At 39.8% G+C, this 25,152-nt stretch overlaps 1 protein-coding gene across 2 annotated transcripts in view; it reads right to left on the bottom strand.

Moving 5' to 3' along the window:
• KHK (ketohexokinase) overlaps positions 1-25,152 on the bottom strand; it is a 678,771-nt gene that overhangs the window by 91,107 nt on the left and 562,512 nt on the right. For both annotated transcript variants that reach the window (XM_044062352.1, XM_044062353.1), the window contains exon 6: positions 6,381-6,469. In XM_044062352.1, coding sequence (XP_043918287.1) covers positions 6,381-6,469 — 89 coding nt within the window. The remainder of the gene's footprint in view (positions 1-6,380; positions 6,470-25,152) is intronic.

Raw genomic sequence — 25,152 nt, 5'->3', positions numbered from 1 at the left:
AAGGGACTCCATGCTGTGGAAGGGATGTAACAAGATGGCCTCAGATTTAGAGCTTGAAGAAAGAAACATGTCCTGATAAGGCACCTCCTTACTACTTCCCTAGAATTTTCTTGTAGTTCTACTAAAAGCCTGTACTCCAACAGGAATATATATATTTCTTCCAGGTCAAATGACAAGAGACACAGTCTGCAACCTTGGTGACTGCATGTTGTTTGCTAATGTGAGAGACATTTACAAAAGAAGAAATCATGAAATTTTATCTAGCAAACTGCAGAACTTTGCATAACCCTTCAACAGACAAGTCTCATTAGACTGTGAGAAAAGTTGTATGTAAATATGGTTTGGGAGACAGCAAGGGTATTCAAAGTACTAGTATTATTCAAAATATGCTCCTGCATTTGGGGTAAGTCTTTATGGTATCTTGTAATGCAAGATCCGTCACACTACATTTGAAATGGTCCGTTTCAAGATAAAGTTAGTCTTACAGATACCTAACATACTGCCCACTTTGTCTTGCTGCTGTCCATCCATCCATCTGTTCCCATGCCAGTCAGCACATCAGACAATGAATACTCTCCAGCACCCATTGCTGGCATACTGGTTTGCAGTTTGCAGTTTTATGGGGTCAGGTTGCTAGCTCTGCACCCAACCAATGATTGCTGTAGAAAAGTTAAATGTATAGATCTAAATGTTTTTGTAGGGGGATGTGCCTGTTGCACCCTTGATCTCTAAGTATACTACCTTCATGGTCACATCACCTCAGAGAAAATGGAAATTAAAGTTTTTCCTTTTCTCCAAGTTGATGTGACCACTGAGGTACCATATTTACAAATCAGGGGTATATACCAATACACCTAAAATGGAGGGTGCAATCCTTTGGCAAAAAAAAAAATATATATATTTTTTTATCTATATTACTGAGCTTCAGTACGTCAATGGAGACTCATCTGAAAAATGCACTGGAAATATAAAAAAAAAGGGTAGTATATATCTGAATAAGAGGTAAGATAATGGCTTCAACAACCAACAAAGGACTGGAATGGACTGAAATGAAAGTCTGTGCTACGAAGCAATCCTGCCCGAGGACCACTACATGCAAGCATGAGTGCGTCTCATCAAAGGAGAAGCAATAACAACTGTACACCTTCAGTGGCAGTCAAAATGGAAGTGATAGCAACATCAATAGTTCTTTGTAGATGAAATCTGTAGGCCCTCACCTGGCACCTGAGCCAACAATACAGAAGGAAAGTAAACTTATTACTGCAACAGCTTGTGCTCCTATAGACAAAGGATCAGCATGAAGATAGTCTGCTGCTCTGTGGGAAATGTCTTTAAAGACCAATGTGTTAAAAAAAAATTTCTCTTCAACAAGAGTTGCTGCTCAACTACATCAGAATACACCCTGTGGTGCTGGATGACCATGTTCCTCAATAATAATAAAAAGTGAGATGTTGGCAGGCGATTAGAATGCACCAACTGAAGCCCACAGTGCATGGCTACTGCTGGAAACTGCAAAACAGGCACGCAAGATAGATCTCATTTGATGAAATGAAACTTAGATTTGTCTTAAGGGAGCCAATGCCCTGAGATGACGAACCCCTAGGAAAAGAACAGGGAGGAATCCAAGTATCTGGAACTATTGAAAGTCCCAGAATGCACTGGTAAATGAGGCACAGAAACACAAAGCTGCCAATGTGAATAGTCAGGGTGGGTGAAGCTACTGAATGATTTTCAGAACTGCTAATAATAAATATAGAGAAGATAAAGTAGTGATGTCAGCTGGAATCATCTTTCAGTATAGAAATCTGAAGGGTTCAGAATAAGCCACAAGTCTTGATGGACACGGTGAACTTTTAGTTGAGAAATATGTTTGGGTTTGAAAAACATTTTGTAAAAAATAAATCTACTGGTTGCTATGATTGGTGAGGTACAATAACTCCAGTAAACATACAAAACAAAGCCATGGTAACTTAGTTGTTTGGGAAGCATAGAGTAATGAGGTGGTACAGAAGAAAATAAGAACTTCCAATGGAAAGTCAATTCTAAAATTACAATGCAGTGATGAGAAAAAGTATGACCTCAGGCTTGCAAAAGCAGCTGACTATAAGATTATAGGCTAACTCTATTAGTGGAAAAGGGGGTGTCCGAATGGAGCGATAAGTCAGCAAGCAAAGGAGACGAGTATTGCAGGAACTGAATTCATCCTCAAGTCTTGGTGAGTACCTTCACAAAATGGAACCTGTTTTTCACAAAATCCCACCAAGATGACACTGATATATAGACTATTTTATACAGTATATATCACAGGCAAAAATAGGTTAAAAAATAAAATAAAAAAAGATAGCTGGGTGCATAAGACTGAAGATAAAAAAAGTGCCCAATCATAGTAGGTACACTGGTGCCAGGGCTGGAAAAAATGACAGTGTAGAATCCTCAAGGCACGGAAACATACCTACAATGGGGCTAGGCCAAGCCCAGGGGGAAGATGCCCCCCCCCCCTGTTGTAGAAGGAAGTAGTAGTCCACAAAAATTACAAAAACTGATAGGTCATAAAGACAACAGAGTGAACTATTGAGGATAAGAAAGACATTGCATAGTATTACTATTATGCAAGAAGCCCAGAATTTCCAGACAGAAGATGTACAAAAAGATTAAGAAGAATTTACAATCGTACTTAGATATGTTACCAATAAAAGTAACTCAGTAGGAATTGCAGGAGGCGTCATTACTGGGCACACTGCAGGTGCTGACAAGAGCACATCTAACTAAAATCAAATACTAAAACAATGCTAATTTCATGACGAACTTTAATCATACTTTGACTTAGGAATGGGGTCCATTTCTGTCATGGTATTAGAAACCCAAAATACTTGGAAAAATTGTAAGTGGAAAAGGGTGTTGTTACATTTGTGAGGACTAACATGTGTCATACCTTTCTATATAGGTGTGTACTAGGTTAACAACCACAAAAGCCTTTTTAAGCCTAGCCATGCATCCCAATAGAAAGAAGACCATACCTCTCAACCTGGAAGCATCAAAGATCTGGACAAGGCTCATGAAAAATAGGTACAAATCTGTACGCTGATTAACATCTAATTTGCATACATAATTATGTAGCCCCACCCACTCCAATGGAACTGTGGGATACCAACTTTCAAATGCAAACTGAAGAACAGACCACCAAAATATGGCACTGCACCAGAGTCCCCTGCAGCCATTCCAATGTCCCATTACCTGGCAATGTCTCCCCATTTACCATAAACACTAATGTGTGCATACTTCTTTACTTCTACAATGATTATTTGGATTTTATTTTTACATTTTGCAGCACAACAATGTATAAAACACTAACAGACATCTGCTAAACAAAGCAAAACTGTCTCACAATGAACATAGACTTAGCATTAAAACTTCTCTGCCCTTGAAACTCACATTCATTGAAATAGCATTGAAACCCACACACCACATCCAAAAAAATGCATCTGGCCAGTGATGGATAAAGATTACCTTTGGGCTGTTTTCAAATCATTGGCCCCTTGCACATGGAAAACACATGTGTTCCTTGATGCATCTTCCTGATTGAATTGTATTATATTCCTTATATAATACAGCATACTTACAGCGAGTTTTAAAGTTATTGAACATTTTTCCAGTAAGCAATGACACAAACTGCATGAACCAATAATGGCCAAAATGCCCAGTCCAGAACATTTCCATCAAAGTCTACTCACCATATAGACATTGTGCGTTCTTTAATTCAGCTTCATGATGGTGTTTAAATTAGTATAATTATTATTATTTACATTTTCAGCAGAATTTGAATCAATAGGTTTGAAACAACTGCAGCTGAATTCAAATAACTAGGCAAAAAAGAAACCCAATATGACAATAACCCATCTCAAACAATATTTAAGGAGTCACTTTGCTCATTTTTTGTGTCATACTGAGGTGTCAGTGGCATAGTGTTCCTGATTAAAAAAAAAACGCACAGCTAAATGTCCACTCATCTGCACACACTTCATGATTGCATTGTTTGGAGATTATAAATGTGAAATGAGCTCACTATTACTGTAAAACTGGAACAGTGTACTAAAGTCTGCATAAGGCAGTATAACCCATATTTCTTATGTCAAAGCGATTTGACAATGCATCTAAGAATAAAAGGTGAAAATGACATGTACATAATTGGGCAACTGTTCTGTGATCTACTGCAGCTGTATTTAGTTTGGCAGTTAAAGGATAATTAAGGCTGTGGGCTGTTAAGCTGCGTCCTGTGGTCCAGGGTTGGATTCTCTCAGCCTCCATTTGCCTAACCAGATAATGTCTGAGTGGATCAGTGGTCCACCCCAATTAACAAATGAAGAATCAAAATGATATCCAAAAACAGGATGTGACATACAAGACATCAGCACATAAATGCAATTAGAAAGGCACATCAGAAAATGAACCCATGTCAAGTCGTGATAATCTGAAAATGAGGCAAGAAGTGCATGTGCTAATAGAGCCCATGTAACAACACTTGTAAAACAATGGGTTATGCTTTTAGATTACGTGCTACCACTTTAAAAAGAACCACAGCTGAAATACATGCTCATTTCTACAATACAGAAAACCAGCACATTATGAGTATATATTATGTAGTTCAACTTCAGCATGATACTGCAGAAATATACATTTAACAATCACACTGAATTAGAGAAGTAAACAAGTGTTAGCTCAGATCTAACCTAAAGTAAGACCTGTACACCATACTCTCACCTTAATGCTGAGCCTGTAGTAGCAGAACGTTCATTATATTTAAAATTCCACAGGCGCGAATGAGGAAATAAGAAGCAATAGCAGAAGCTATGTGCATTGATGCAGGGACGCACGCACAGACGCAAAGGCCAAAGGGTGTTTGTTTTCTTAAAGATGAATGAACACCATTAAACAAGAAATATAATTTGTGTTTGATGCCTTTGTCGTTTGGAACTCATTCACACACTATTAATACTCTTGTCTTGTTATCTTAGAAATAAATAACAGAACAAAGAACACTGCACTGAAATGCTGCTGGCGAATCTATGTAGGCAGGAAGGGGAAAACATTATGATCTCCTCGTTACTGCTGCTTCCAGCTCAAAAAAGCCAAGGCAAGAATGAGTGAGCAGAAGAACGGGTGCTGTATTGTGGTTGTTGTGGGTTGTAAATGAGAGTAGAGTGCTCATTTTTTTTTGTTTAGCATGACTTGTTCAATGCCATTTTGTGGCAGTTTTATTTGCTTTGCTGAGTTACGTTAAGTGTCGGAGTATGTACGGTCACACAGTTCGTTCTGTTCACATACCTGAAGGAGCAGTTCCTTCCCTCCATGAAGCCCAGGCCAGTCGATAATCCACAGCAGCTGTTTCCTTAGCTCTGAGTCTGCAGTAGTACCCATAAGTTCCTGCTCGATCATTTCTTTAGCTCTGCAACAGTACTATCCTTAAGTTCCCGCTCGAGCTCGCCTCGCAGACCATTCAAACAGAAGGAGGCAGCCAGCCGGAAATGCAGCTGCATGTGAGCCCTTGAGCTCAATTCTGACAGGCTGACGGAGCTGACGTCATTGCGCACGTGATGATGTCAGCAAAAAAGCAGAAAAAAAAATTTTAAAAAAAGTTGGGAAAAAGTCGGCAATGAAGGGGTACCACTCGGGAATTGTGGAACCCCATTATTTGACCCAAAAACTCGGTAAAAAACGATTAATTTGGTACGGTTGGGAGGTATGAAGAAGACAGATTCCACTGAGATGTGAACTCAGATCACTGGATTCAGACTCCAGAGCGCTAACCATTACACCATGAAAGGAATGTAAAAGTAATGAAGCTGTCTGCTAAACTCACTAATTCTGCCAATCCTGCCTATAATTTTACAACTGACAAAATGCATTACAAAACAATATAAAATGAGAGAGAAATACTGACATGTCTGTGTGTGTTGCGTGTGCACATGTGTATACTGCAAAGCACGACAGATAATTAAAGGAAAAACAACTGAGAAGTGATTCATTGAATTCTGCCTCATAAATCTGTCAGTGACCAAAAGCATCCTGCAAGGAAATGTTACATCTCTGTATTTAGTTATATTTAGATAACTGGGTGCCCTCAAATGAGGAGGTTGAGGGGTTTTTCTATCCCCATTTTGGCAGCGTCTGAGGATTCACTGCATTGTTACTTAGCCAAATTCCCTTCTTATGTGGCAGAAGCAAGTCCACATTGAAAGCTATTGCAGATAAACTGAAGAACTGTACCAAGACTGCTTTATACCATACTATACAGTTATGTAGCACTAGACATCACCATCTTAAAGTACTCAATGTCTTTGCGCTATGAAACATTCAAGAAGCAATATTGTTAATTTACCCACCCTTTCTTCACACGACTGTAAAGACCCTTCACAGCTGCACAGGCAGACTCATATCCAAAATCTCTGGCAACCTCTTTGCTGACAAATACCTGTTGAATAGGAGAAAAATACAACAATAAGGATGAGTTTTCAAAAAACAAGAAAGTGTGAGACAGTTTAAATATTTTACTTAGAATGCTAGGTCTCTGTGATGCCATAATGTACCAGTCCACAAATTCTAGCAGTCTCATGAATACACATGTCAGAAGGTTAGTACTAAAAGCAGAGATCCATACAAAAAACACTCTGATAACACAGGGTCCCTACAACAGAATGGCATTACACTCTTAAGCATACATATAAATATAGCCAGAGGTACATAGCTAAATAAATAGAGACACAGACAAATGTAATTCCATGGTGTCCCTGTCATTAAAATGCTCATCAGTAGCACTAATCCAGCATCAACACTGACCAGAGACACACATGAACTCTGAACTTCTTATCACTAAGCCTGTTTCACAACAAGACTGCATCTGTGCTGTAAAAGCAATGATATGCTGATGCATACCTCAGCTTCTTTGCTCAAGACTCTGAGGCAAAGCCAAAAATAATTCCAAAATTAGGAATAGTTCACTGCTCTAATCCATTTAAAAGCTACTAAACAACAGGTTTTGCATCAAAATGCATTTAAGTGATAATAAGAAGTATAAAACTGTAATATGTGGCTGTATTGACTGACTGTAATGCTTACTAATTTACAAAAATATTAAAATACACACGGTAAAACCAGGGACAGTTGAAAGGTTTGACCAGTAGTCCTAGGCATTCTACATTTTTCCTTTTTACTCTCATTTCCTTCATGATATCATATTGAACATATACATGCCAGGAGTCGAGTGGTAATCACATCTCTGTGGCCCCCTGAGTGCACCAACAATAAGTCTTCATAACCAGCCTTTCTCAAGCAGCTGTTGCACAGTTATCACTGAAAAGAAGACAATGCTTAGCGCAACTACCATCTTCCATTCCAAACTGCAGTATGAAGACTAGCACTTGTGCTTAAATGCGATAACCAACGAAGGAAACAGCCTACACTACCACCATGCTCTAAGGTCAGTATTGCCCTCATTCTTAAAGGAAAACAAAATCCAAACCTGAAAACTACAAATGATGCATTTTACCATACTGGCTGTTCTACAAAGGAGATCCTCTTTGATATGTCATGTATTCTCCCCATTATCCGCATTCAGCACCTTTCTCCAGAATCCTGGTACACAATGACAGGTATCCTCTCGTGGCTGTACAGTTTATGATGTCACATCAACTAAATATATATGCTTATCCTCTGTACCCGCAAATTTATTTCTTGCTACTAATAAGCCCCTGCCTTCAACTCAAGAACAATGATTTGCCACCTTGATTACTAATGAGTGATATACAAGTACACATTTACACTGTTGAAATGGATGACAATAGTCAAGGCCAGTTAGAACCAATGACTCACAGGAAGAAAGGGAGACTATTTCTGACCCTTCTAAGAAGGTCACTGATGTCAGGTACAATAGATACTGTCTTGGCATATTAGTCTACAAAAGAGTACCTTCCTTCACAGCTCTTATGAATGGACTGATTCTCAACCAGTAAAATAACCTAGTTGGAAGGAGTCAGAGATCTAAAACGACAAGATAGAAGATAGAATACAAAGGAATATGAATCCAAAAGAATTTGCTCCAAAGCCACAACAAGGAAGACTGCTTAGGAAGAGAGCCTCATGGACTAAACAAGCACTGGAGCTGGTCATTATAAGAGGAATAATGAAGCATAAGCTGGTGAGTGAAACAATGGCACAAAAGTACCTTTACCTGAGAACTGGGGAGAGACTTAAGCCTTAAGCTTAAATACCTCTGCAATTCAGAGTGGATAAGATCCTCGCTGCAGAAGTTGCATCTTCAGAAGTAATGAGATCTCTCACTTCTCCATATTCTTGAGCCCCTCAAGCAACCAGGGGAAGGATGGCTTAAGCAGAGACAGAGATCCCATTCTCCAAACAACAGAAAAGAGGAGGAGCATAGGGATTTGACTGATAGATTCAGACGTGCACCCTGCCAGCCTTGAGGCATGGGGATTTCTTAAGCAGTTAAGGCCAGTATAACTGAACTTGCAATTTCTATGCCACAGGGCAAGACCCCCAAACAGAAGGATCTCCAGGAACAATGGGGTCAGCCCACAATGAAAGAGACTGCTGTTTGACACTGGCTTCTTATCCTGCTCCCCATCAAGGGCAAAGAAAAAAGATGACTCCCAATAACATTTCATTGAACCCCTGGATACTGCTATCCAAGGGTCAATATACAGGGTTCCAACATTCCCATGAAGACCACCACCTACCAAAACACAAATGGAAGCTTTTACAGCAGCTGCCATCTCACCCTGCGTTACTCTGACTAAATAATGGTAAATCCTCATATTCTAGCCAAAAGGTAAAGGGAGGAGTTTCCGTCTCTTCATACTACAAGGATGGAATAAACCTGACTAGGCCCCACAGACAGCTCCCTGGGCATCAATGGCAGTGCTAACCACCCCAAGCACTGCCAGCAGTAGTGCCTTAAATATAAAGGGAAGCTCATGACTCTAGCTTTTTTGTTCTGCTCTCCATGCTCTGCCTACCACTAAGCCTTCAATATCTGTTCCTATTGTATGAGAGATGTGCCTGGTACTAGGACAACATACCAAAGCAGAAAGAGATCCAAGATAGAGCCCTCCCACTGCTCAGTTGTAGGATGTGGCCTTCTGAAAACTCAAAATGCCACCTCTTCACAACAGGGCAGGGATCCATGCATGAAATAGACAACAGACCTGCAGGTCTAGGAGTAGAACATAGCAGAGGATGCCTGATGCTGCACCTAATGTGTCTGCATGGGTATTCTTTACCTCTGAAAGTATGAAAAGCAGGTTACTTTTAAGGAGTCTATTTATATTTTAAAGTATGATACTTTAGCCCCTAGAGGGTTAAAAATGGAATGTAGCTGGAGATATTTTATCTAATTGTTTTACTGATGCATAATTAAGATGTAATTATTCAATTACTGTGTGTATTTTAGGCAGGTGTTTCTGTGTGTATAGCTGTACTCCTTGAAGGTTTTTGTAGCCAAGACGTCTGAGTGAGAGAGAGACAGAGAAATAAATAGTTTTTGGTTTACTGGCTGGTGGTTTTTGTCCTTATCCATCGTTTACTGTGGTTTTACATTCTCTTCTTTCTACCCAAATGAGAGGTCAGCTGTGTTGTTTGGAGGCAGCAGATTCTTTGGCATATGGGGCAGGCAGCTAGCAACCAAGAGGATAGCACTTAACATTTGTTTGTCGACCAGGGTAGTGGAACAACCTTAAAAAGACCCACTGAAGCAAATGCCTGGGCTCCAAAAGCAGATACAGTTACATAAAGTTAAAAGTTAATCAGTTCAAAAAAGTGGACAATAACATATTGATGGAATGAACAAATGGCATATGTCCATATGATAAGGATGCATGTCTAATGTTACAAAGTTTGCATAATGGTAGACAAAAAAGAAAATGTTAATGTGCTATACATATGCAAGCTCTGAATAAACTTGCTAAATGGTTACAAACATATAATACACACGTTTTGCAGATCTAGCAAAAGTGCACATTATGATAATCAAAATGAAATTAATTGGGGCGGAGCCTGAATGGCTAAGTGAAAGCAGCAGTATTTTAGAGATCCACATAACTAGTTAAATAAGACAGGAAAAATATTCTTTTTTTTTCTTCAAAGTATAACAGCTTATAGATAAAGGACTAATTTACATAATTAGAAACTTTGGTGAAGTTTTACAAATAATTTCCTGTCAAAAAGCTTGGAGATATATTCACTTGTTAAAATGAGCAACTCAAAGAATTCTCATCAGGATGCTGCCTTAAAGAAGGAACTACAACAGATGGCATCTGCCCTGCAGGAGTTGTCTTTGAAGATGGATGATTTTAAAGAGAACCTAGAAAATCTTAAAACAAGCAGTCAAAAACAGGCTGACACCCTCAAGGAAATGCTACAACAGCAGACAAAGATAACAGGAATAGAGGTTTCTCTAAATGACTTAGAAAGCAGACTTAAGGAAGAGGAAACACAGAAAGAACTGCTTCTTAAACAAAACACTTGGTTGGTTAATAAAGTAGATGACTTGGAAAATAGGGAGAGGAGAAATAACATCAGGATTTTCAGATTACCTGAAAACACAGAAGGGGAGGATATTATTTCCTTTTTATCAAGCCAGATCCCTGACTTTTTAAATTTAAAAGAAGGACTTTCCTTTGGCATTGAAAGGGCACACAGAGCTCTTGGGAAACCTGCCACTAACTCAAACTCTCCTCCTAGGTCAATAATTATCAAAGTTCTTTCATACTTGGACAAGGAACTGATTTTAAGATCTGCTTGGAGGAAGGCACCTCTAAAATATAAACAGAGCCTGATAAGTTTTGATAACGACTATTCATCTAGAATAAAGGAACAAAGGAAGAAAGTGTGGCCAATGATAAAGTTTTTGAAACAAAATAATATCAAGGCACAACTTGCATATCCAGCTAAGATAAGAATACTGTATGCCAACGAGATGATGACTTTTATTGACTTAGAGGAAGCCTCTTCATTTATTAAAACTAATAATGTGATTACTTTACCAGAAGATATGTATTGGATGCCACCTTCTCTCAAGAGAACAAAAGAAACAAATGTCTGGACAGATGTCAAAACGAAGAAGCAAACGACTGATACTGTTACAGCCAAATCTCTCAAAGCATCTACCATGATATGAATTGTTTTAACATTACTTTAAAGGACCAATTTTACTGCTTGGAATTTTAAAACAAAGGTAACTAACTACTGGAATCTTTATCTATATTTTTTGAAAATAGATGACACATGAGAGTTTTCACATTACCTCAGGTATGTAAAACAGGGTACTTTTCTTTCACAGAAGGAGGGTTATATAGCACATAAAATATTTATACTGTAAATCAACATACATAGTATATGTGTATTTTCTCTTAATTGTCTCTTTTCTTTCTCTCCTCTCATTATTTATTTTAACTGCATCGTCTCCCTTTCTAAATTCTCTCCTATTTACTATACTAATATAGTCTGTATATATTTAATAACTCACTGTCTATACATAGATAAATAATAGTCTAAAATAATCTAGTTTTAAGGTAGACTAATTGGAATAGTGAACTTAATTATTACAATATTTATTAGATTAATGATGATCACTGTTATGCTTATTGGGATTGAGGACATGTTCGTGATTAACTCTGAAATGTTTCACTCGTACATATGTCCTTAGAATTATTTCCTTTTAGTATTAACAAATACATTAAAAAAAAAAAAAAAAAAAAAAGAGGAAAAATGTCCTGTTGGTTAAGAGAAGTGAAGCTTTCGTCACATTCTATTTGCGTTGTCATAGCAACAGTAAACAAATGCTGCAGTTTCTAAGGACACTGTGAATCTGCGAAGTGCATATAGCCTCACAGATAAATAATAAGAAAAAGTAATGTTGTTTAGTGAATGGGTGTTCCTTCGTTGAAGGTTGTGCGTTAGGCTCGGCAAGCCAGCACGTGAAACTCTACTGCCAATCATTAGCGGACCGGAGTTCTGCTGTGGCGACCCCTAACTGGGAAAAGCCGAAAGACACAAACAATGTTGTTTAGTTATTAAAATGAAAAACAACCTAAACAAGGTAAAATAAATACATAATAGGATTTTTGTAAATATTTTATGATTTTTTTCTCATAGGATTACATATTGCTGGAAACATAACTGAAATGTTCCCAAACTACATGTGCACTGAAATGTAGCTGCTTGATTAAAAAGTATTACTCACTTTAACATACTGATTTCACAAGCTGTCTGCACTGTAAAAGTTACATTTTATGTTACTTGAAATTGTCAATACCTAGAGCATATGAAAGATACCTATTACTTTTTGCAACATGTTATCTTTGCAGTTACCTCACACTCTGTACAAACTCACTTGGTAACTGATAGCTATTCATTTAAAGTATCAGTTTTAATATTAAATGTTCCCTTGAAATGCTATTGACATTTCAACAAAATATAATCTGAACTGTAAAATGAATGACTTGAAAGAAGTGAAGTAATGCATAGATTTCAAAGACAGTTCTTGACACTACAGTAAAAGTAAAAAAAAGAACTTATGTTCTTACCATAACGTTCCATGTCAGTTGTTCATCTTGCCTTTGTTCTTACACGTGGGTTCGGAGCCGATCCATCGACTCCGAGTCGGCCTCCTTCCAAGCTCTAGATCTCTTAGTAGCGCGAGACACAGTCCCTATCCCATGATGCTCTGCTGCAAACCCCAGATCTAGTTTGCTGAAAACCAGCAAGAAACACAACTAAGCAACCCAGTATAACAAAATAACTATTTACAATTAGTTAAAAGATAGCCTGACTGACAAGAGGATACTAGTAAGATCAAACAGACCACCAGCCATACCTGTTCTTCCAGAACATGGAGGGGGAAGGTGGGAGGGAGTGTAAGAACAAAGGCGAGATGAACAACTCACATGGAACGTTACGGTAAGAACATAACTTCTTTATGTGAAGTTGTCCAATCTCGCCGTTTGTTCTTACACGTGGGTAGCGTCCCAAGCACCCTAATCCTGGGCGGCTCACGGGAGTACATTCCCGAGAACGGTGGAACCAAAAGAAACCCTGTCCACTTTGTAATGAGTAATAAATGTATGAGGTTTGGACCAAGTAGCAGCTGCACAAATGGTGTCCAAAGGTAAACGAGCTGCCTGAGCTAAGGACGTAGAAACAGCCCTGGTAGAATGAGCTTTCACTTCACTTTCTAAAGGTTGATGGGATGAAGAATATGCAAACTTTATACAATCAGAAAGCCATTTGGACAACGTAACTTTGGATACCGAAAGGCCCTTCTTATTGTCTGCATGGGAAACAAATAGTTGATCTGATTTTCTGTATCCTTTCGTTCTGTCCAAATAAAATCTCAGCTGTCCATGAACATCAAGCTTATGCAACATGTATTCCAATTTACTGGCATGATGCCTGAAAAAAGTGGTAAGTTCAATGGACTGGTTCAAGTTTGCTTCGGAAGAAAGGATGGATTTGTTCTTAGAGACACCCTGTCAGGGTGAAAGACCAAATATGGGGGCCTAACAGAGTGCTTGAAGCTCAGAAACTCTACGCGCTGAAGTAATGGCCACTAAGAAAATTGTCTTCCAAGAAAGGTACTTCAACGGACAAGAAGACGCGGGCTCAAAAGGGGGAAGCATGAGTTGAGACAGCACCAAATTTAGCTTCCAAAGAGTAATCGGATGTCTGATAGGGGGTCGGAGGTGATGTGTCCCTTTCAGAAAGGCTTTACATAATCTGTGGGACATAATGTTAGAACCTGCGCATCCCACATGGAAGTTAGATATGGCAGCCAATTGAACCCTTATAGTAGCGGCTGCCGCTCCACCGTGGAAAAGTGAAGTCAAAAATTCCAGAATGCTATGAATAGGGGCGATAAAGGGATCAATAATCTGTTGAGAAGCCCAATGACCAAATCGTTTCCATTTACTGTTATACAGTTTCCTGGTGGAGACTTTATGCGAGGAAACCAGAATATGCTGAACCGCGGGAGACAAATCATGAGACCTGGCTATGTTGGGAAGTGGAGCAGCCAAGCTGTCAGTTTGAGGGATAAAAGACAGGGGTGAAGAACTCCCAACGAATGAGTCAGAAGGTCTGGCATTGGGTCCAGAACCCAAGGTTCTTTCACTTTTTATTGTTGGAGGAAGGGAAACCATATCTGCTGAGGCCAAAACTGGGCTATCAGAATAACAGTCCTTCCCAGGCTTTTGGCTTTCTGTAAAAATTTGGGGATCAGCGGGGATGGTGGAAAGGCATATAGGAGACCTGAGGGCCAATCGTGTATGAGTGCATCCCTTGGGATGTCCCCCGGTGGAGGGTATAGGGCAAAGTAGCTTCTGCATTTGGCATTCATCGGGGATGCAAAAAGGTCGCAGCAAGGCTGGCCCCATTTGCGGAATATCCTTTCTGCCATTCGTTCTTTGAGGGACCACTCATGAGGCAATAGAATGGCTCTGCTCAATTTGTCCGCTATTACATTGGATGACCCCGGGATGTGCGTTGCTATCAGGAAGCGCCAGGTGGATACAGTCCACTGCCAAATTCTCAGGGCCTCTCGGCATAAGGGGTAAGATTTAGTTCCCCCTTGCTTGTTGATGTACCAGACTACCGACATGTTGTCTGTCTGTATTGCAATTGTCTCTTGAGGTAGAGAGTCGTGAAAGTGCTGCAATGCCAGGAACACCGTTCTCAACTCCAAGACATTGATGTGCAAACTGGATTCCATCTCTGACCAAGTACCTTGGACAGTTCTTCCCTGACACAGCCCCCCCACCCTATCAGGGAAGCATCCGTGGTCACTGTGGCTGTTGGAGGGGGGAGTACAAATGGACGACCTACAGCAACTTGGTGGCTGTTCAACCACCAAAGGAGGTCCTTTTTGCAAGTATTTGTCAGCAGAATCTCGTCTGACATTGGAAGCCGTTGATAAGACCACTGTGTGAAGAGTAACCATTGGAGTATCCTCATGTGCATGCGCCCCAGCGGAACCGCTATGAGAGTTGCTGCCATGGCGCCTAACAGCTACAGAACTTGGAATGCAGGGACTTTCTTTTTCATCAACAAAAGGGATACTTGGTCTCATAAAGAGATTACTTGTTCATGAGGCAATCTGACCAGGGTGGTGGTGGTGTCTAAATCTGCTCCTATAAAGGAAATATGCTGCGACGGCGATAAAGCAGATTTTTCGAAATTTAAGGTTATGCCCAACTGGGAGCACAGGCTGATAGTGTAATCCCTGGCGTGAATCAGTTGATGCCTGGTGGTGGTGGTGAGGAGCCAGTCGTTGAGATATGGAAACACGCAGAATCCTAAACGTCTCAGGTGAGCCGTGCAACTGCCATGCATTTGTTGAACACTCTAGGGGCTGTGGTGAGACCAAAGGGCAGAGCTCGGAACTGGTAGTGACTGGCCCCCAGCCGGAAACACAAGTGATCTCTGGATGGCCTGGCCATTTTTATATGGTAGTACGCATCCTTGAGATCTATTGAGCACATCCAATCACCCATTTCGAGAAATGAGATTATCAACTGAAGCGTGACCATCCGGAACTTTTCCTTTTTGACAAAGGAGTTGAGATTGTTGAGGTCTAAGATGGGCCTCCAGTCCCCTGTTTTCTTTGGAACTAAAAAGAACCTGGAGTAAGTTCCGGATCCTATTTGGTCCGCCGGGACTGGCTGGATGACTCTTTTTTTTCCAGCAGCTTCTGAATTTCTACGGCTGCTAGACTCCGCAGACTGGGTGGAACATCTGGGATTCTTATCTGAATGGAAGGGAATTCTGAAAAGGGAATGATGTAGCCTCTGGTGATTATGCTTTTAACCCAGGAATCTGATGTAATTCCTAGCCAGGCATCTGGGTATAAAGCTAAGCGACCCCCGACTGCCTCCAGAGTAGGACGGTCGGGCCTTCTCTCAGGAGCGCTGATAGGGTTTGCCAAGGAACTGCTCCCTGTCACCCTGGTTCTGCGGACCCCTTCTGCTGCCTGGGCGGCGTCTACCATTATACCCCCTCCTCTGCCCTTGGAGGGGGTTTCACTATGTGTGTTCTGGAAAGCTCCTTGGGACTTTCGGAACCACATTTTTCCACCTCTCTGCCCTTTAGGGTATGGTCTAGTGGGGGTGGAAAACGGACTCCTACGGCAGATAGTCTGTCCTTCCTGCCCATACCTAGTGAGCGTCTCCTTGACTTTGGGCCCAAATAAGGAAGAGCCATCAAATGGGGTATTCACAAAGAAAGACTTGAAGGCTTCCGCAAAGGAGCATAAGCGCATCCAGGATGGTCTCCGCAGAGCTATTGCTGAACCCGCTGCCTGGCTCGATCCCTCGGCTACATAAGAAATGAGCCTCATTGATGAGTTTACGATGGATTAAGGGTGTTAAGCTGTGCCATCACTTTCTGGGAGACAGCATCACCTGTGTTGCCCTGTATAGTATCTACAAGCTCTTTTAGGAGATCTCATTGAAGATGGGTAAAATAAAAGGGTTAAATAGTTAAGCGATCTCATTGCAAATGTCGAAGAACTAAAGAGGAATTTCCCATATCTGTCCATCGTCCTGGAATCTCTATTAGGAGGATGGACAGAGGAAGAGGTGTCTGACATCTCTTTCTTGGTGGCCGCCGCCGCCACCACCATGGCATCAACGGGTACCCCTTTTGTGAGAGATGACTTATCCTGAGGGCAGGTGATAAATTTGTTGGGCCTCCGAGGGACCGGTTCCATAGAATCAGGAGACTCCCACGCCTTTCGAGCGATCAAGTCCATTAATTCATCGAAAGGTGGAGTAACCCAGGAGGTGGAGGGCTGAGACCCAAAAGCCTTCAGGAGCACCGACTCATCCTCAGTAGGGGTAAGGGACTGCCAGTCACCACTCTGCCTTAATATTTCAAGGATGTTTGCAAAAGAGACATCCTCAGAGGAGGACAGTGGGGACCCTTCTGATTCCTCCAAATCAGTGTCTGATGTTAAGGATTCCTGGGGGAAATCTAAATGCCTCCTCTTACACAGTCTTTTCCTGGAAACTTCATCAGTGGGGCATCTGGTGAAGTCTCGGTCAAGCAGGGGTCACCCAATGGGGTTACCTGAGGCTGTGGGTCTCTGCGCTTAGTGGGAACCTGTGGTGTAGAGAAAGAGTGCAGCCCTTTAGGGAAGGAAGAGGAAGAAACCGAAGAAGTGAGAGTCTTAGCAGACATGACCTTCCTCATGGCATCAAAGGCACCGGTTTCCCAACCCGAGGAGTCCGCCGGTTCCGAAGAAGATGGCAGCCTCCCAGGAGCCGAGACCACGGGCTCCGAACCAGAGGACGGAACCGAGCTCATCTGCGCCGAAGCCCCAAGAGGGAGAGTCGGAACTGAAGCGTCGGTTCGACTCCCCCCCTCGGAACTGGCGAGACAGTGTCGGCTCACAGACTCTTCGATCGGAACTGAAGAAGTCAAGGTTGAAGGAGCCAAGAGCACTGGAACAGGCCTCAGCTCCGAGGGTTCCACCACTATCAGATCCTCTCTTTCCGGCTCTGAAGACTCAAGTGGCCTCGGAGAAGGAGCAAAACTCGTGGAAGGAGGGGGCGTAGGCTTCGAAGCCAACTGGGTCGAACCAGCAAGATACTCGGCTAGGGCCGGGTTCACCAAAAGTCTCTGTACCACTCGGTCCACATCAATGTCAGAAAGGGCACCAGAAGAATGGGTCGAAGGAGCTGAAGAGGCCACTGACTTAAGGATCGGAGATTTCAAAACCTCGACACCCGTTCCAACACAATGACTTGGCTCCGAGGTAAGATCTCGGTGCACGGCTCCGAAGGCTGTGGAGCCGGCAACCGAGTCTTGCCAGAGGTGCTCGGAGCCGAAGACTTGTGCTCCGGAGACACCTTAGACGACTTCGACCCCTTTGAGGACTTGGAGGTCTGGTCAGTCTTATCCAATAAATCCTGGAAGTCCGATTTCAACAGTAGTCCTCTGTCTACCAATTTCCTTCTCCTCTCTAATAACACCCTGCCACTGAAGGAATGGCAGATAGAGCAGTCCTCCTGTAAATGTAGCAGACCCAAACAATAAACACAAGAAGAATGATTATCCATGATGGACATCTTTTGTCCACAGTCACACTCTTTGAAATGAGATTTTTGCTTTTCTGACATTGTGAAAAAATTATTCCAAAAACACCACAAAACTCGCTTAGAAGTTCAGATCCCTGAACTACAATAACTAAAGAAAGAAAAACAAACACTCAATACAGACTATAAGGGGATAGGGTATTAAATTTGACAGAGCCCTGTCAAAAAGAGTAAATCAAAAAAGGCTAAAGGCCTGGGAGCAAACCGCTCCGAACTAAAAACAAAATGCTAGCTTAGATTACCTACTCTAATACCACCAAAATGGAAGAAAAAAGTGAAGCCTCACTAAATATCAGATCCCTGATATTAAAGTCGAAATATATAATAAAAGAGAATACTGGCCCAAGTTTCTTCAGAAGATCGTGTGATCCATTGCAGCGGCAAACTAGATCTGGGGTTTGGCAGCAGAGCATCATGGGAGAGGGACTGTGTCTCGAGCTTCTAAGTGATCTAGAGCTTGGAAAGCGGCCGACTCGGAGCCGATGGATTGTCTCCGAACCCACGTGTAAGAACAAACAGCGAGATTGAACAACTTCACATTATATATTCACAAGGAAGTATTGAAATGTTGTAGTCTTCCAGTTAAAATAGCTTACTGTCAACATTTTGCGATATCAGAAAGTTTGAAGAGCTAGGAAATTACTATTATTTGTCTTTATAATGATTATTAGACAGATGTTAGACTCTGCTTAGTTTAATGAATTGTGACATGTGTTTATGAGGAAAAGTGGACTCAGTTATTCACATTGGACTACACATTCCTGGAAACTCAACTGAAATATCCCCAAATTACTTGTGAATTTAAATGAAACTGCCTGATTAATAAGCATAATTTACTTTAACAACCTGAATCCATAAGCTATCTGCTCTATATATGCTACATTATATATGTCACTTGCATATGACAGTCTCTAGAGCACATGAAAAAATACATATTATTTTTGCAACATTCTATATTTGCACTAACCATGCATTCTAAACTAACTCAATTGGCAACTGACAAGTTATTTATTTGAAACATCAGTCTAAATATTAGTTGTGCCTTTGAAATATTGTTGCCGTTTTGAAAAAACAAAACCTGAATTGACAAAGGAATGATTTGAAGAAGTGAAGTATTGTACAGATTTCAAAGACAGCTACTGACACTACAATATAAGCAGAAATGTATACATGCAAGGAAAAATTGAAATGCTTTATACTTTGAGTTAAAATAGCTTATTGTTAACTTTTTGCTTTATCAGAAAATTTAAAGAGCTATGAAATTATTTCGAATTTGTCTTTATAATGTTTACTAAAGTGATGTTAGACACGGACTTGTTTAATGGATTGCGAGTCATGTACAAGATGGACTACTGAATGTTATTTCTGTTTACCTATGTTTGCTGCATTTCTTTTATTAGCACTGATTTAAAACAAGGGAAAGGAAATCTTGGTTTTTGGTCAAGGGAGGAGAGGCTTAAGAGTATTCTTACTACCCTGAGAACTCTCTAAGATGCTCTAAATACTATTTCATTAATACTTACCTAAGGTAAGTCTTGATTACCATATAGGTACCTTCACATTCATTCTAGACCTGATGTGATTACCCATTCTGGAAGCAGGAGGTGCCCTTTGCAGGATGGGAATTGTCAGGGTGATCATAGTTCAGTCTTAGACTCTGCTTTGTAAATCTATAAATATGTAAAAGCACTGTACACTAGAATGTAGGGCGCCTGTACTCTGAGTCAGGATACCACTGATAAGTCATGTGTTTTCATAAGTGTAAGTTGAAGTTGGTGAGCTGAAGACTGGGAAAGTAAAGGAAGACAGTACACCTACAGTAAATTCATATTTCATTGGTAATCACTCATTGTCTCCTGTAGTGTCCTTTTAGTCAAATTATTTTAGTAATATTCTATTTGTTGTTGGCTTTTTTAGTGTATGCTCCTCTGTTGCATTTAATTTATCCAAAATGACATATCTGACATGTTTTGGATCTCTTAAGGGTAACCAAATATTGGATATTTTCTAGGTCAACATAATAATTGTTTACACTACTAACAATCCATCCTGATATATAAAATACTATAGAACAATAATAGAGTAATATAGAATTTCATATTTCTTTTAAGAAAATTCTCCATATAATAATTTAACATATGGAGCTCAGTTGATATTGTTGGTTAAAGGTATGAGTGATAATATAATAGATCTATTTTTATCTACTGGATTAGGAATGACTTTCACTCCATGTTTAATGGGAAATTCATATTTACTTGTATTTGATACTTTAGAATTAATGTTTTATAGAAGTACTTTTTTAAAGCCTGACCAGAATGTTACCCTACTTATATTTAAAGAAGAAAGAACATTAAATTACACTCCCAAGTTTACACACATAAAAATAACATCCAGTGTTATCAGAGAATATGGTATAACTACTATAATCAAAATAAAAAAAGAAGCAAAAAGTTTCTTCCAACAATAACTTGAAATGGATTTAACATTCTTATCATTAAATACTAATGGCTTAAATAATGCAAATAAAAGATCAAACTTACTAAAATATTTAAATCTAAATAAGACACAAGTAGTATTTCTCCAGGAAACGTATTTTAAGACTAATGATATATATATATATATATATATATATATATATATATATATATATATGTGTGTGTGTGTGTGTGTGTGTGTATGTATATATATGTGTGTATGTTATCACTCTCAGTTATTACACATGCAAGAGAAGGACAAACCATAAGGACTAAATGCTAAAGGTAGGCGTTCCAAATGTAGTTGACCTTTAAAATAACCAACATACTTGAAATCCCAGGGATAAAGCAACAGCAGAATCACTCCAAGTGCAAAGCATGCCTGTGTTACTGTGCCATGCCTCAAGCATCAGGAAAACTGTTCACACCCAAAGAAAGGTAAACACATTTGCATGATACAGTGGTTTGAGCAGTACCATAGCTATGTAAAAGCAGGACTACGCATCCCTACATACAAAGTGACTGCTCACGTGCATAGTGCTGAATCTGTACTCAGTCTGAGCTTGGTAATGAAGTAGCTTCAAGCAGTCCATTTCCAAAGACATACATTAGGTGAACTGGCAGTCCTCCCATTTTCCCGGAGCTGTGCATGTCATGTGACTGTGTGTCCTGAGAAAGACTAGCATCCCATCTAACACTAGTTTTAGTGTCTTGCATCTGCTGTGTGCAAGGTATGTTCCATCTTTCCTGTGATCCTGAAGTGGCTTAATTAGGTAATCAGAAAATGAATGAAGAAAATTTTAAAAAATTATTGATTGCTATTCAGCATACCTGAGTGTTTTCAGCTTTACTTAGGAAGTTTAAAGCTAAGGGTGCATCTCCAATACTGTTCCCTACACTTCCTGTAGGGTGTAACACCTATGTTAGCCTATGTTACACCCTACAGGAAGTGTAGGGAACAGTATTGGAGATGCACCCTTAGCTTTAAACTTCCTAAGTAAAGCTGAAAACACTCAGACTGCTGCATTTAATATCTCATCTGATGAAGTTATTTGGTGATGAAAACGTATAAGAAACTGTGGAGCATTAATGTGTTTGGGTGTTATGTCCGTGGTGTGGATTTGCTAATAAACTGTTTGTGCTTGAACTATGTGGTCTCTGGTGCTCCTTTTACTTGGTTTACAGTACTGTGGTTGGAGCATTGTGCCATATTCGCTTTTTGAATTACTCAGCATACCTTTCATCCATTTTAGTGCAAAATATATCTGGACAAAGCCTAAATTAATGGGGGGACAAAGGTCCATAAATAAGGACAGATTTTAAATATTGCTCTTATAATCTTAGAAAGCTGATAGAATAATATAATTTATGTCAGCACATATTTTCTGAAGGGTATTAAGTCTGAATCTCAAATGTATGTATTATTTAGTGACTTCAGTCCTCAGGGATTTGTTAGAATGAGGAACAGACTGAAAATATGAAACAAAATTCTGGAGAGTTGAGAAGTATATTATTCAATCAAATTTAAGATTACAATAAAGAAAAACTCAAAAGTGCATCATACAAGTAACTAAAAAAGTAGAGAAATTGTCAGTAGTACTTTACTACTGCAGTACACAAGTGTGTATACATCACCTTACAAAGACTAAATGAAGGAGCACCCACAAAGCATGACATAAATATGGTGTTAGCTACTACAACACATCTCAAATGCACCTTTGTTGTATCCCTGACACCAAGAGACACTTAGTACCATGCTCAGCCTTTTCAGTACTATCAGGATTAAGTAGTAGTGTGTAGCAGCAAATCACACACTATACAAATCAGGAATAAAGTAACAACAGAGTCGCTTCAAGTACAAAGGAAGGCTGTGTTACTGTGGCATGTCCCAAGTATCAGGAAAAACGTTCACTTCACACCCACACACAGGCAAACACATTAGAAAGAAATAATGTTTGATGAAAATGTTAGTGCACCTTTCCAAAGGTCACTGCTAACTGGCAAAGGTTTCAAGTAAACAACTTAAGTGCAGAATCATTTCAGTAAGCAGTATCACAGGAAATGTACATCAGGATAAGATGAAGGAAGAAAGACAAAGTTTACTGAACATGCATACAAATATTTGTGTAAGGACAAAGAAATCAAACAGCACAGACTTTTGTAAATACCAGTAACTAATAAATACTTTCAGTTTTGTAATTAGCTTAAAGAAAACCTACAAAAACATCAGCTTCACAAACTGATACTTAAAGAGACCCTAGCATACATCTCAACTGTACAGATTTTCACAGAATATTCAGATTTTTACTTCATATCTTTGGTCTGTTTCTCCTAAAATCTGTGTTTTTTTGACAAATCAGTGGGGTGATCTAAGGATTAAAGTCACTAAATAATGGAATGCCCTTGAGTTTCAGACTTCATATCCTTAAATGCATGCTAATGCAAATCCTGTAATTCTAGCAAATGTCTAAGTTTATTAGAGCAATATTTAAAATGTTTCCCTATTTTTGGGCTTTTGTCCCTCCATTATGTCAGGCTTTGTCCAGATTTTTTACTCTAAAGGTCACGAGGTACGTTTCCAACTTAAGACAAAGCATAAATGGCTCATCAAATATGCTGCTCTGAATTTATTAAAGGTAAGCAAGCATACCTTTTAAACTCTTAATGGAAGACAGCTGGACAAAGCCAAAATGGGTGGGGGGAGACAACCCAAAAAGGGAGGACAGACTTTAAATATTGCTCTTAAAACTTAGAAAGTTGCTATGATAACAGGCTTTGTATTAACATGCATTTTCTGAAGGATATGAAGTCTGAAACTCAAATGTCTGTCATTATTTAGTGACTTCAGTCCTTGCTGATTTGCCAGCATACCACAAATTTTATGAGGAACATACCAAAAATATACTACAAAGATCTGGACAGTTGAGAAGTCTGAATGTATGCTTGGGATTCTCATATTCAGAAACTGATTTCACTTCTCAAAAGAACTGCCCGGTCCTGTTTCATACATTACTTATTTCATTAAGCATTTCTGAACTCAATGTTTTCTCAGAAAATGTATTCTAATCACCTATGACCCCTTCTGTGAAAATATAAGTGGGCATATAGATGTGCATCTGCAGACATGCACGCACGTGTGAGCACACACGCATGCATGCACACTTATTATGTACTTGGCTGTCTGCTTTGTTGTTCACCTAGTGTACCTATTGCGAGTGGACCATATGTCATATAAGAAGCTGCATACTTACCAATTGGGGCAGTATGGGCTACCACTCCCCTCAGATGGCAGTTAATGAACAGGATATAGGCTATGTGCTCTTACTTGCTGCTCCCTCTAGTTCTGGGTTTGATTTGCTCAGCCTTCATTTGTATAGAGAGTTGGCTAGCCTTGTAAGGGCCCTTGTGGTCATCGGTCTAGGATATACATATGAACCTATGGAAAACACTTTCCACTTAAAGTCAAATGAGTGGAATGTGTTCTACTAGCTTCAATCACTTTCAACACCCCGGCTGGATGGTCTAGTGGAATTAAAGAATTCAAATGAAGAGCCACACCCTAAGGTGACTAAAATCAGCTTAGAAACCTGGTGGGACCATGAAATTTTTCTTTTTTGAATTGCAAGGGATCAAAGAGCCTGAAACTATAATGTGCCTTAGCCATTTTGGTGGCCAGGGTAATTTCCTGATCTGGTTCCCTCCCGTAAAAAGCTCCAGCTCTTTTGACATGAACAACAGAAATAAAATCTCTTCTTTATTTAAACTGTAGCAAAACTGCTTGCTATATTTTTAGCAAAGTCTTAATACAGTTTAGCCATACTGAACACGGACGCACTTAAGTTATTAAACAATAAGCTCTTGTGTTGCTTTAAACTGGGGCAGTTGTTACAGAGTTTATGCCATGCAAGGAGCACTTTGGAGAACAGGCCTTACTCATAGTCCTAGAGTGCTGTACTTGCAGGGGTGCTATTTCCCTATTTAAACATTGATCTAAAAATAAAGAAATAAAGCACCCCTGCTGACAAAAAATACTTCTACAGAAAATCGGGCACTCCATAGGGAGAAGTGCAAGTTGACTTGACATTCATGTCACCATAAGAATAAACATTGCAAGGTCACAGAGTAGAGACCTTGCAAAGTTCAAATGTGGGTGCAAAAGAGCATAGTTTTTTTCCCCCTTTTACAATAAATAAATAAATAAAAATGAATGAATCTCTAACGCTTGGCTTTAATGACCAATTGTAATGGTAAGCAACTTTATCAGGAAAAAAAATTATAATGGCAAGACTGTGAGACAAAATCAGGAACATTCCTCAGATTTCTGAACAGAGATAACAGGAAAGGTGCAGTGAGGTAAGTGTTATTACTATTCAAAGGATAAGTAAAACAACAGTATTACTGCAGTGACAAGTCCGTTACTAATAAGGGACGACTAGCAAAACCTAAAAGTAACTGGAACCATGATTAGGGATAAACAGTAGCTAATTCACAAAATTCAAAGTCCGCAACTTACTTGAAGA

The sequence above is a fragment of the Protopterus annectens genome, chromosome 2.part1, assembly GCF_019279795.1.
Source record: "Protopterus annectens isolate FY-2018-M chromosome 2.part1, PAN1.0, whole genome shotgun sequence".
Taxonomy (NCBI): Eukaryota; Metazoa; Chordata; order Ceratodontiformes; family Protopteridae; genus Protopterus; species Protopterus annectens.
This window is presented reverse-complemented; position numbering and strand designations above follow the sequence as displayed.